Source organism: Orbicella faveolata, unplaced genomic scaffold (genome assembly GCF_042242905.1).
Source record: "Orbicella faveolata isolate gen_17 unplaced genomic scaffold, um_ofav_v1 contig_12, whole genome shotgun sequence".
NCBI classification, from domain to species: domain Eukaryota; kingdom Metazoa; phylum Cnidaria; class Anthozoa; order Scleractinia; family Merulinidae; genus Orbicella; species Orbicella faveolata.
The window spans coordinates 20,589,342-20,604,121 of NW_028301539.1; the positions used below are offsets into that span (position 1 = coordinate 20,589,342).

The following is a 14,780-nucleotide window of genomic DNA, read 5'->3' on the forward strand; positions in this document are numbered from 1 at the left end:
GTGTAGATTTGAGAAAGGGCCAAATCTAGCATCTGCAAAAAGTCCAGTAAGCATAGTTCGAGATCCCGACACCAAAACCACGAGTGTGGCACATCTCTAAACGCGCGAGAACTTACGAAAGTTGATATGGGCGAGAATCTCTTACCCAAGCACTGTCCAAATCGATAGACCTCCACAAGTGAAATACACGTGTGCAGATTTGGGGGAGGGCTAAAAGTAGCATCTTTATAAAGTTAGGTAAGCATTGCTAGGGAACCTCGCACCTAAAAGGCGAGTGTGGCGCATCTCTAAACGCGCGAGAACTTACGACAGAAACGAAAGTTGATAGGGGCGAGAATCTCCAACTTAAACACTGTTTAAATCGATAGACTTCCACAAGTAAAATACACGTGTGTAGATTTGAGAAAGGGCCAAATCTAGCATCTTTGAAAAGTTCAGTAAGCATACTTTGAGATCCCGAGATCGAAATCTCGAGTGTGGCGCATCTCTAAACGCGCGAGAACTTACGAGAGAAAACAAAGTTGATATGGGCGAGAATCTCTCACCCAAGCACTGTCCAATTCGATAGACTTCCACAAGTGCAATACACGTGTGTAGATTTGAGGGAGGGCTAAAAGTAGCATCTTTATAAAGTTAGATAAGCATTGGTTGGGATCCCCGCACCTAGAGCGCGAGTGTGGCGCATCTCTAAACGCGCGACCACTTGCGAGAGAAAAGAAAGTTGATGTGTGTGAGAATCTTTAACCTAAACACTGTCCAAAACGATAGACTTCCAGAAGTAAAAAACATGTGTGTAGATTTGGGGGAGGGCTAAAAGTAGCATCTTTAAAAAGTTAGGTAAGCATTGGTTGGGATCCCCGCACCTAAAACGCGCGACCACTTGCGAGAGAAAAGAAAGTTGATATGTGCGAGAATCTGTGTGGCGCATCTCTTAACGCGCGAAAACACGCGAGAGAAAGAAAAGATAAATGGGCGGGACTCTCCAATCTAAACACTGTCCAAATCGATAGACGTCCACAAGTGAAAAACAAGTGTTTAGACTTAAAAAAGGGCAAAATCTAGCATCTTCAAAAAGTCCAGTAAGCATAGTTTGAGATGGCGATACCGAAATCGCGAGTGTGGCGCATCTCTAAACGCGCAAAAACACGCAAGAGAAAAGAACTTATAAATAAGCGGAAATCTTCAGCCCAAGCATTGGTTGGGGTTCCTGCACCTAAAACGCGAGTGTGGCACATCTCGAAACGCGCGATAACTTACGAGAGAAAGGAAAGTTGATATGGGCGAGAATATCCAACCTAAACACTGTCCAAATCGATACACTTCCACAAGTGAAATAAGCGTGTGTAGATTTGAGAAAGGGTCAAACCTAGCATCTTGAAAAAGTCCAGTAAGCATAGTTTGAGATGCCGATACCGAAATCGCGAGTGTGGCGCATCTCTAAATGCGCGAAAACACGCGAGAGAAAAAATATAAATGGGCGAGAATCTCTAACGCAAACACTGTCCAAATCGATAGACTTTTAGAAGTGTAATACACGTGTGTAGATTTGAGAAAGAGCCAAATCTAGCATCTTCAAGAATTTTAGTAAGCATAGTTTGAGATCCCGACACGAAAAGCGCGAGTGTGGCGTATCTCTAAACGCGCGAGAACTTACTAGAGAAAAGAAAGTTGATATGGGCGAGAATCTCTAGTAACCCAAGCACTGTCCAAATCGATAGACTTCCACAAGTGAAATACACGTGTGTAGATTTGGGGGAGGGCTAAAAGTAGCATCTTTAAAAAGTTAGGTAAGCATTGGTGGGGATTTCCGCACCTAAAACGTGAGTGTTGCGCATCTCTAAACGCGCGAGAACTTACGAGAGAAAAGAAAGTGTATATGGGCGAGAAACTCTTACCTCATGAGGCGACGCAAATGACTTCTATTGTAAGTATCTCTTCCCGGTTTTTTTTTGTTGTTGTTGTTGTTTTTGTTTTTGGCTGTATTCCTCTAAGGCTGTGGGTGTAATTCGTAAAAAAACTGAGTTTTTATAAATCGTTTGGAAATTGTTCGTTCCAGTTCAAACTTATGTTGGTGGAACATGGGTGGGCACTTTATATGTAGATCGTGATGTAAGATACCTTAAACTATATTTACTGTTCATGATGCACTGTTACGTTAGTCTGCTTTATAGATATTTAACTGCTTTGGTCGAGTTTTCAATATAATTTAATTTCAATATAATTAAACGTTCTTTTTATGCGTTCCTGTTAAAAATGATGCAAAGTTGTCAATTTTAGTCATTTCAATTTGAAGAAAATGTCCTGTTAGTACCTTCTTGTTACTTGATGAAAATTTTGCGGGGTTTGTTTTACCAGGGCGCTTCATGACACCTCCTGGAATAAGCTATACCTTCCCTAGTTGAATCGTCATCAGTTTATCGTACGTTATTCAGGTTATTGATTGGAAAAATTATTATACTTCTGAACCCTAGTTCCTCTATTTTCAGCGGATGGGGGAGGGGGAGGTGGACTCACTTCTTTCGGAGATCGTTACTTACGGACGTTTACGATTCGTTGCGTGTACGAGCCGTTGGCCAAGCGATTGGCCAAGCCATTGGCAGCCGTGCATGGTCACCTAAAGCACTGACAATCTATCTTAGCTCCATGTACTAAGTTTCTCCTCGCTCTTTTTTTCTTTTTTTTTTTTTTTGCCCTCGGCTGTGTAATTGTGCTATATTTTCTATACAGTAACTTCAATTGCCGAGCATGATAATACTGCACGTGGCTCCCACTGCCAACGACATACTCAGACAAGTATTCCAGATCATCTGGGTGTTTATTCCTTAAATTGCACCTAACCCCAAAATTTTTTTTCGCTAAAACAAATCCACTTGTTATTTGAAGCATTTGGGCGAAAACATTTTGGAATTTGGTTGAATCCTCGATTTTCTATGCCCTTTCAAAGTCGCGCCTGATGTGTTATATGAAAGATATTATTCGAGTTGTAATAATCTTTTTGAAAAATTTGTAGTAGTCAAACTACTGCCTATTTTTAGTAGTCGAGCTTTTAATTTAAGCTTTTAGCAGTTCCCAACCTCCCCTGAATAAACAGACTGGATTAATTTGAAGTGGGTGCCATTTTGAGTGTGGCCCAAAATAGTTGGTTTAACTTGGACGCATAGAAATGTTTTTCGCTGAGTAGTTTAACAGTTTTATTTCAAATATATTCTTTTCGGTATAACATGACTATTTTAGTGAACGTTTTCAATATTCTTTTAAAAACATATTGCGTAAAGCCCAAGTTATGGAAAGATGCTATCTCAAGTTCGTATATGTGAAGGAAAATTGCCATAAAACAACTGTGATTCAAATCGACGCATTACCAGGTGGATAGAATACATTAAAACGAAATCATTTGAATTTTCCTGGGTAGCGCATCATACATGACAGACATTATACATGCAGCAGCGTTTTAAACCAGTAGATATGTTAACAACACTTTCTTGCCGGATTTTGTTGGCGGATTTATAGATGATAATGCATGGCCGCGCGGAGATACGAAATTTCTCTTCGAGTATTTTTTAACACCAATGAAATAGAAAACCATTTCACTTTCGCTGCGAAAGGCACGATTTATTATGTAACCATAGCAACGGTGATCTTTTCACTTACTTGTTTTATGTTTTGCTTGAAAGCTCTCCTGTTATTTGATAAGTGTTTATATAATAATGTTTATTCTTTCTCGACAAATGATTGAAAAAACTATTTCTCCATGGAGACTGAAGTTAACAGCTCCAAAATAATGTTTTGTGTCCTATCACAATTGATACCCAGCAGTCTTTTCCTCAAAAGCCTTTCGTAGTTATATTTGTTTAGTAGGCACGCCATATGAAGGAAACGGCCAACTTAAGTCGGCTTGTATTTCGCAAAATATCAATCAGTTCTAACGCAGTTCTACTCTCTGACACGAAGCACAAATGGTAATACCTTTGTTAGGAAAAAACGAAAGTCCTTTTTGATTTCATCTATGCTGCCTAAAATGCCTTCTTTTTGGTTCAATGCCACAGTCCATGCTTTGAACACATCTGGAAATTTCAGCAATGCCACATTTAGCCTGCACGACAAAGGATGTGACACTTTAGACAACTCATTCTCTGTAAAAATCGGATTAATTCTGGTCTTCTCCACAATTATGTTGTCAAGTTTGGTTGGAAACGCTTTTATAATCGTTATTGTATACCAGCGAAAAGACTTGAGAAAGACGACAAACTACTTTATTGTCAACATGGCCGTTTCTGACTTCGTATGTCCACTATCAGTGATTCCCTTCAGGTTGGTAAAGATAGCTTCCAGTTCTCCGCGATGGCCTTTTGGTGGTACAACAGGATTTTTCTGCAAGGCGATAAAATTCTTGGCCTCTACTTCATATGCTGTTTCTACAGGGAGCCTCGTCTGTATCGCTGTAGATAGGTTTGTAGCGGTGGTCTTTCCAATGAAAGCTCATCTGGTCTCATCAAGATTTCGCACCATAGTTATTGCTGCCATTTGGATCTTGGCAGGGATGACAAATGCTCTCCTTCTGTATGCGTATGAATTGGTGGAACTGAGAAATGGGGAAACTGCGTGCACGTATTTGAACAATCTTATTTTTTCATTTCAGATATATAAAAATGTGCGTATCGGTCTTTTTATCATTGGACCACTCATTGCTATAACAATTTTATATTGTGTTATAGCGGTGACTCTTCGAAAACAAGACAGATCCCTTCGTGGTGCATCAGTGCACCAGAAAGATCAGAGGAAACAGCAAGCAATTAAGATGACTGTCTGCGTGATTGCTGCATTTTACATCTGTATTTTTCCATCTGCTTTACTTAACGCCTTAAACGGAAATCAAATATCTTGCTCTGTTTTTAAAATACTAAGGTTCATTTCTGACGCTATGCTTTACTTATCGTCGACTATGAATCCAATCATTTGTTTGACATTTGTTCAAAACTTTCGTCAAGGCTTGAAAGAAATATTTATGTGTTGGAGGAAATGTTTCACTACAAGAAGTAACCTGGAAACGAACCAATCAGAAGAAATAGCTCTTCGTGACATGAGAATTGGGGAGAATCTCTCATTTAACGAGAACTAACTAATAAATGTTCAAAGATGGTGTGAAAAAATAATTTCGATATTCACAGGCGTCCCAAATTCACGATTCCAGGAATCGATCAAATATTAATGATTTATATAGGCGTATCGAGTGGGACGCCGGACCACCTAAAGTGCGTGGTGCTGTGTTACACTTTGGGCCGTAGAGAATTTGAGCGCTCTAAAAGGAATTGTCCTGAGTTTAAAATAACGAAGGATAAAAATGCGCAAGGAAACAAAATGTTACCTTCGTTTAAATGAAATAAAGAAAATAAACTCATCTTTAATTGCCTGGCTTCTGATTGAAGCTAAGCTTTATATCTTTTAGCACGTTTGAGAAGAAAAAGTGTATCGTTATTTGGATTAATCAACTGAAAAAGTTGCATTTCTGTCCCACAAACAGGACTTATTCAGTTACCAAGCCATCTACCTTCCTTTAAATTGTTGGGTATTTTTTTCAAAACCTTCAGTCTAGCCTAAACATGAGAAGACGCAAAGATAATTTGAGCAAGGGTCACTATTGTAGAAATCAAATTTCTGCCGCCAGCAGTTACGTTTTTGTCTTAACTTGATCTGAACTTAAAAAACACATGTTTGTTTAAATCTAAATAGTTAAACGAGTGTTCTTTTAAAATAGCATAAACCAAAAATGAATTTCGGTATATGATGATTATTCAAGATAACTGACTGTTAAATATTCGTACCAAATCTCCATTAACGCAAAGTTATGGAAACATATTATTCCCGTATGCCCTCTTAATAGAACTGCCACAAAATAATTCAGATTCAAGATGTCCTGATAGCATTCGAACACAATCAAGTCAAATTATATTGAATATTCTGTTACAGCAATAGAATTGTTATCCAGTAGACATCCTTCGGTTGCTGATTTACTCATTATACAGCGGGCTGTACATGTTGCAGAATGGTTTCCTGTTCTTCAACGGAGATCATTCGAGAGCTGCGTAAATTAGATAAACGCATTTCCACCCAAAACAAAGTTTGACAAATGTCAATTATAAATTATATCGCTCTCGCAGTCGATTTGGTAGTCTCTTGGAAGGTTTTTTTTTTCTTTTTTTTTTTTGCAACCTAAAAGATGACCTTTATCAAAAATGTCACATAACCTTGATTGCAGTACAGCCACACAGTTGTCTGCAAGGCACGGCTAATTCAGGTCAGCTCATAATCATACCGGTGCCACGAGTTGATTGATAGTTAATTGCGTGAAAAGTAAGAAATTATAGAAAATGAGATCTTACTGTTTAGCGCCATAAAACATCGAGCAACGTCTGGCATTATCAAACATGTCCGAAGCCGTTTCCACTAAGATAAAATAGTGTAATATTTTCTCTAGCTACCTCCTGATCAGGCATGGGCAGCGCCCATTCGTGCACACTTAAGTATTTTACTTATTTCTGGTTACTTTTGATGCGTTTTGGGATTAAGGGAAAAACCTTTATGAAGTTCCGCGATTTTCTGTGTGATCTATAATTAATAATAATGGACTGATGCACTTTGCTCTGTCCACTTTGGGACATCGTGGCTCCGCTTTCACATTTATCGTTATTTATATAATTTTAGTTGATTTTCCAACTTCCAGTCAATGGATTACCTGAAGAACTCAAGGAAATAAAGCTCTGATGTATTTTCAAGATATCTCAATACATTATTTAGTTCACGGTTTTTATCTCAACTTGGGCGCTGTCTCTTGTTAAAAGTTTTGTAGAACAGTTAAGAATTGAAAAGGGTTATGGTTATGTCGCGTTGGTTAAGGTGGTATAGTACCCTCAATATGGACCAAAAAGTTTGTTTAAATATGGTGAAGAAAGATCAATTGTGTGCTATTGCACTCAAGAAGAGAAATTAAATTTCTAGAGTTTCACTCAAAATGGTTGCTATGGAAACCAGCCACAGCCTTTTGAAGAGTGTTTTATAGTATTGACGCCAACACTTCCTGCTCTTTTACAAAACAAGAATTGACTGTCAAATAAGCATATCATGTAAGTTTCTGTTTTGTTCTGTGATATGAACCTAAGTTTTGACAGTTAACTCTTATTTTCAGTGCTTTTTACAGCTTTATTTGGAAATAACCTTATTTTTTACCACACCCAGTGGACAAATCATCTCATGTCACGTGACAGACCTTAAAATGTTACGATTTGTTTGGTTTATATCATCACGACACTATTGGTCTTTGATGAGCCCAAGTTTCAGAAATTCTACTTAAAAACCTTGCAAAGTAGAAATGTTGGCGCGAAGTCAGTCGGTACAAAAGTAAACTTTTGAGAAAAATGCACTTTAAGTTTCTTACACGAAGTATTAAGCATTTAACGAGCCACAAATAGTGGGGGGGGGGGGAGGCAGATTGGATCTCGGGGGAGGGGGTGCAATGGTTGTTCTATTTTGTAAAAAGTTACCGCAGTTGTGGGAAGTATTCCTTGTCATAAGGGAAATGAATGAGCCTGTGATGGCAATTCGAGGCAAAGCTTTTCACAAATAATTATACCAATCGAGTTGTGCATGTCTTAAAAGTTTTTTCTAAATAGTTTCGTTCATATAAGTTAAAAATAATCTATATTTTTGGTCACGTTCTTATAGTAAACAGTCGTTGCTATGGCCGTTGCCACGTGAAAAAACTTATACCACTGTGTACTTTCCTTAAATTTCACACTCATCTGGAAGGAAATTCGGCAAGATCGTTTCAAAATTTTTTTGACAAGTCCTCAAGGGTCTTAAGTCTTGTATTTCCAAGAAATTGAATTTTTCATGAACATCGCCGTATTTTAGGGTACCATACCCCCTTAACCCAATATGGGGGCAGGCTAAGGGCCTGTTCACATGGAAGTGGGGGGTCTCGGGCAGGTGAGGTCCCCCGCCTTGGTGGAGTAACCAATGTGTCCATACAATCTCTCTTTTTTTCCTTGATCGAAGAAAACAAACGTTAGTTCTTCGTTTATGCGCGTGCTTAGCGACCGCGCGATTGCATTTTGGACCTCACCCCGCTTCCCCAGGGTTGCATGTTAAGACAAGTATTTCTTTACCAAGGGTAGGCGAGGTACGTCACCTACCCGTGGTCCTCCACTTCCATGTGAATAGGCCCTATAAGTGGAACAAAAATATTTAGACACCAGAGAGCGAATAGACAAGCTGCTGAGCACCACTGATTTGGACCAGAAATAATCATCCATACAACCGCACATGAAGCAATGAAATTCTGAATTAGATGAAAACAATGCCATATCCAACAGCTCATTGAAACAATTGAAGTTATTCACTGTTAAATGCACTGTGAAACGAAATAAGGTATTTTAAAATGCCCAGCCTCTCTCTCCTTTTTTATAGTTTGATTAACAGTGAGAAAAAGTGCTGCCTAAAATATCGTCAGCGAACTGACTTTTTGGAAGAAACTACTGCTGGGTCAAAATCTTCCATTGCGGTGAAACGATTAAGAGTTACTTGGCCAAATTCAATTATCTGCATTCATCGAATGTAAACAAAACTTATAAACCTGAAATAATCTGTGAATCCAGCAAAATAGAAAAAGACATCATATGGATGACATTGCGAACAGATGGACATCATAACTTTTTCGATAGTGGATGACAATCGCCATAAAGTAGAGCAGATTTTGGTTTGCAGTTCTAATTGTTTACTTCACCATTTACTGACTAGAAAGAAACCAATATCATTAAGAAGGTTTAAGATGTCAGTTTTCACTATCGATTAGGCAACGTAAATTGGTTTTTCCACCCTACAAGATAGCTTATTCAGTGGCCAGAAAACATCCCTTGACACAACTGCTTCCCCTAAAATTGGTCTGCTTCTTTGTTATAAACTTTTGACTGAAGGTTTTAGCAATTGCCGACCCCATGTGACCAAACAAACTGAATTAACTTGACGTTGGTGGCAATGTAACGGTTCCCCAAGATAAAAGACTCAACTTGCATTAGTGTAAATGCAAGACCCACACCAATATTTAACGCTTACCAGTTTAAAAGTTTAACAATCACAATTTTACATCTGTATCCTTCTTTCCGGGTCAAAAAAAAATCAAATTGCAATATCTTGTTCAGTTTCTAAAGTGCTACGCATTATTTCTTTTATTACGCTTTAGCTATCCTCGTCGATATATCCAATCATTTGTATGGCATTTGTTGAAAGCTGTCGCCAAGGCTTCTAAGAAATAACTAAAAATGTATGTGTTGGAACAAATGTCTCTCTTCAAGTAGCAACATGGAAACGAGTCAATCAGAAGAAATAAGACTTCAAGAAAGATGATAATTATTCCCGGAATTGGGAAGAATCTCCGAAGATGAACATATAGATAAAAAGCAGACTGAACGTTTTGTTCAAGGATGCTGTAAATAAAATAATTGCTACATTTAGAACTGAAATCTAAGAAAACGTTCAGCGATCGATATCATTGATGACGTTTGGAAGGGAAAAAGATACGGTTCTCAGCATCATTCACCCAAAGTAATTTTTTTTTTTAATAAGTCACCAGAAACCTGTTTAAAATTGCTTTCTGTGAAAGACATCTTGTTGTTCTGAAGAAAAAAAGGTGATCTTGCTAGGTTTTTTATCTAAAGGCGCCTTGAGACCTTAAAATTGTGTGGTCAATTAAAGTGCTGCCCAAGAAAGGTTTGTTGACCTAACTCAATGAGTGCGTAACTGTTTAACCCTGATCTAACTTAAAGTTCCTTCCTTATCATTTCATTTATCTTATGTAAATTGCAAACCCGCGTTAAAAACCCACGAATGAATTCATACTCTTTCAAAAGAGCAAAAGTTGCGAAAAAAATTTGGAAACGTTTCAGGGTAGAAAAATATGGCATTACCTGATATACTTTGGGAATATAGTTATTACAGTTTTTGAGAAGACATTAATCGTCAGAATGTATCACTTCGGATAGTAAGTTGAGATTGCCTTTGCTTTCACAAATCGGCTTAATTCTTATTCCATTAACAACACATATTGTTTACAAAGGGTGTTTGTCTCGTCGTTAGTTTGAATCTAAATCGCAGTTTTTGAACAGGCAACATGCCAATATGGCTTTTTCGATCAATGTCAGGAAACCTGTCTCTAAATTACTTTTTCCCCTGAAGGACGCCTGCTTATTTGTTCAAACAAACCACAGTCCCATGCATAAGAAAAACATGGACTAATTAGAAAGTGAAACCAGTGTTGTTAAAGTAAAGTGCTGCCAAACATTGTCTACTCCAAGTAATTTGGTTTCAATTCAAAAGCCACATTGTCGTCAAAAAAATATATTTTTTTATATATAACTTTTTTATTTCTACTGTTCCAAACGTATAGGTCAAAACTGGTACAAAGGATAATTCTAGAGATGGCAAGTAGTCAAACTACTGCAAGATTTTAGTAGTCTGCAATGGTAAACGCTCATCGGTTGCTTTATCAGTTGTACTTCAAAGATATCTTTTTCGATTTAGCATCATTATTTCAGAGAAAGTAGTGAATATTCTTACAAAAAATTACCACGGAAAAGCCTAAGTTATGGTAAAGATGTTCCTTCAGCTCAAATCCGTCCGAGAAAATTGTCATAAAACTACTCGGATTCAAATCGACGTCACAGCAGGGGAATGGAATAAATTAAAAAGAAATTGAAAAATTCTCAGGATAACGCATCAGAAATGAGAGACATTAAATATCCAGTAACTTTTTAAGCCGGTAGATATGTTAACTACGCTTTTCGGGTTTTTCTATAGAAGATATAGTTTATTCTTTCAGGCCAAATGATTAACAGAACCCTTTCTCCAGAGAGTTTCACACCTCCTAACAGTATTGTTTTCTGATATGGCTTTCGTATAGTTAGTTTTGTTTTTTAGGCACCCACATGAAAGAAAACGCTTATATAAGTCAGCTTACATTTAGAGCTAGACGCTTTGCTGCGTGTACCCAGGCAGTCGTTATACTGAGAGGCACTAGCTATATTGCAATTGAGCTAAATGTTCTGCATTTGAAGTTGTACGAAATTCAATCGAATTGATGTGCTTAAGCTATTCTGCTTTTGATTGCATTTCTTGGAATCGATTAATAGCTTATTACTCGTTTGCAGGTCTTTAGGGTTTGAAATGAGTCAAGGTCTTTATATCAGCCTATAAACGTTTCAGTCTCTTTTCCTTAGCCTTTGTCGTTGTTATTTGCGTTTCTGAAGCAAGCGAGACATTTTGAATTTTTATAGTGGCGGTGCGTGACATAGACCTACGAACCCGTTTGTCAAAATCACATACTTATCTCGTGATTTTTAGCCCATTGAGAAGTTAAAGTATTAGGAAAAGTGCTTATGTAAATGCTTGTTTGTTTAGTACAGATAATCAGTCGCCTAGATAGCCAAAGTAAGTTCCAGATGTTTACACTATTTTCCAGCCGCAATGTTGGCGTACCGCGGAGGTACATCAACATGGGGGCTCCATACCGGTCTCTGTAAATTTGTGCAAAATATTTCGACGAATATCTGAGCTTGGAAAAACGCACAGACTTAAAAATTAGAGGAGTGTCATCGTTATTAATCTCCTATAACATCACAATTTCTTGATTTTATCCACTAAATGGTTTTCGAATAAATATTTTATTGCGTCAGGATTGCGTGACAGTGCAAGCCAAGAATTGTTTTGCTGGGGTCAACATACATTAGTTTCTTTCAGCTTAAAGTGCCACTGAAACGAAATTTTCGTACTCTCTTTTTTTAGCCCAATTTATAGTTTCAAACGTGCTTAAAATAATGGTGAACTTTATTTCTGTCAAATCCTAACGGAAAGTGCTCTTTTTAGCTGCTGAAATCGACTTTTTGGAGCAAAACTGTGTCCGGGCTCTGGAACCGAGTTTAAGGACCTTGTGACGTCACTGGTTGTATTCACGCAAGAAGCGCTTAAGATTCTCTCTTGTTTTCACTTGATTCATTTAAGTTTATTCTTCATATTGTCGATACCTACTAGTTTCCTACCTTGTAATTTCAGTCCAGCCTTGACAGGAAATACACATCATAAACGTTGGAGGGCGCCAAAGAATGTAGATTCACCAAAATGAATGCTACAGATTAGAACAGCTCAGTATACTTTTCGAACATCTTGAGTACTCGATTGGAGATTTCGAAGACGAGTGTGGCAACTTTTGTATCACGTCCTGAAGCCTAAACACGATATTTCGTCGTCTGTTTTCAGCCTGGTTCTGAAATTTGGATTCTCACGTTTATCTAAGGTCTATTAACAAGGTTCGAATATATCCTCGGCAACTTTGCTGCATTAAAAGCCGTAAGCGCATCAGCCATCCGCACAATCATGAAGTTATTAACGGTCCACAAGCTTTGAGTCGAGTACTTCTTTGCACACAGAGAGCATCTTTTTATGATACTAATAAGTGAGAGTTCTTGTGGTAGACAAAATGTATCTCTGAAAATTGTGATCCGCAGCAGGGTTTGCTTTATCGCCGCATACGTATCATGTAAACAAAGCGGGAATTTCGCTTCTCTTTTACACGTATCTCCCAATTGTAATATTTCACGGCCGATGGATAACTTGGAGTTCTTTAGCACATACTTATGTCTATGATCTTCATTTAATAGTATTCAAGTTCAAAGCAATTCGTTAAACGTCACTAGTTTATTATTTAGTCGAAGGTTTATTAAACAGAATTTGAACTAATTTGCATATATGACCTTTCGCCGCCGACATTGTCACGCTTTCTCTCGTTCCTGAAAACATATAATTGTAGGGTTATGGCAGCTAAGTTTACCTTTATAGTTTAAATTCGCTCCCTCATATAAAAGAAGAGGGTTTCTTAAATTGTTGCTGTTGTGATAACTTGTAGGATGTAGCAGATACAACTAGACTAAAGGTCACTGTGGCACAATCTCGTCCGCGGTGAAACTCACAAAGAGTCCGGTTTCCTCGAAGCGAAGCGACTCGAAGACTCGAAACGTTGTTGCTACGATTCGTGCAGCAGCACTCCGGATAATATTTTCAAAAGCCGCTTTCTCTTGTTTTCATGTCTTTTAACTTTATGAGTGTAGATATTGTTTAATTGAGTGCTGGCCATTTCACTAAGAGTTCCGATCATTTTGCGATCTAAGAACTCCCACTCGTTTGCTTGCATACATAAAATATCCAATTAAATAGACTGAAAAGCCCCAGGATCGACTCTCCACCTCTTCATGTCTAAGGCTACTGTTATTATCTGCTTTACAGCCCTGAGATGTCCTTAAGGTTACAGTATACCTTCAGGGGTGTCTCGCGCGCAAGCGATGTAACGCGTGCAGTTTAAGCTGTAGATACCTAAACCCCTATATCAAATTAAAGCTTATGGAGCTGGCTATCAAACTATACCAAGAATTTTGAAAGAAAATGAATTGTCGAATTTTTCCCGACCACTAAATGCGAGCGCCCGAATCACCTTTCGAAAGCTACAAGTCAAAGCGAATTTCGTTTTTCGCCAATTTAATTTTTTCCTCGGTTTCAGGGCCCAAAGCGCTTAAAAAACGTGTCTGCGTTTTGGCATATTCAATTGCAGTAAAAAGTTACAGAACATTTTCGAAATAGGATTAAAAAAATGTGGAGTGATCGTACAAAAATCGCTCTGGAAGAAAAAGTATTTCGAAATTAACAATTCCCAGACACGCTTTTGTAGTTTATATGTTAAACTAGCCACTGTCCAAATTTAAGAGCAATTGAACAAATTCCCTTTGAGTTATAACTCTTTAAAGTGTCTGCTTCAAGTGGAAAAATTTATTCGAGAAAATGGCGCTAAAAAAAATTCTCTGCTTCGCAAACAAACTCCGCCCACAAACGCCTTCAACTGGACTCTCAGATAACTAAGCCAATCAGTGCGGGGAAAGTTTACTACCGTTAACCTCCTGGTGAAATTTACGCGCGAATCTCTAAAAAACTCTTGTGTTTCGCGATGCGCTCAAGGAACCGAAGGCAGAGAGATAATTTTTCTGTAGCTCGGTTTTTCTTGAAGCTGGTCTGGCAAAATGGGGAAGACTAAAAAGGATACGAACGCTAGAGTGGCTGAGCGAAGGAAACAAACAAAAGAAAGCGCGGAGAGCAACTGTGTGTGGGCAACTGTGCATGGATAATATTTCAAATGGTCTCAATGAGTCCGACGATTCGTCGATATCGGACTCATCAGAAGAGTCTCTGTCAGCATCCCTGTTATCGCTGTCAAGTTCCGAAATTTTTACAGAACCTTTCTTTTCTCTTACTACGAATATTTTCCCGCCTTATACGATAACTATAGCTTCATCCGCGTGGCGAACTTTCGCTTCTTCACTCATTGATGTATTTTCATTCGTTCTTCGCTGTTTTCGCTTTTTCGAACTGGTCCATGGTTTAAACGTGGTCTATGTTTACTTATAACTTGATAGAGACACGCCTAATACCAAAAATGCTGGGTAGTCAGAACAACAATGTTGATCAACTGAGTAGTCAATTCGTGACATCGATATAGGTATATTCCCGCGAAAATCGTCTCGGTTGATTGCATACGCGCCATAGGGCTGTCAATCAAGAGGTAAACTTTTAGTTCCGGTGAAAACGTAAAACGCCATTTCTCCGCCAATATTTAGCCTTTTTCAAAAATTTTTTCCAGAAATTAGAGATTATTCTTCGACCACTATTTTGAGCCAAAAATCCAAATTTGA

General features: G+C 38.2%; 1 protein-coding gene across 1 annotated transcript; it reads left to right on the forward strand.

Annotated features, from left to right (window-relative positions):
* Window positions 1–3,875: 3,875 nt before the first annotated feature.
* On the forward strand, window positions 3,876–5,405 carry LOC110055646 (RYamide receptor-like). The gene has a single exon (XM_020762028.2). The coding sequence runs from the start codon at window positions 4,007–4,009 to the stop codon at window positions 5,117–5,119; it is 1,113 nt and encodes a 370-aa protein (XP_020617687.2). The 5' UTR covers window positions 3,876–4,006; the 3' UTR covers window positions 5,120–5,405.
* Window positions 5,406–14,780: the final 9,375 nt, after the last annotated feature.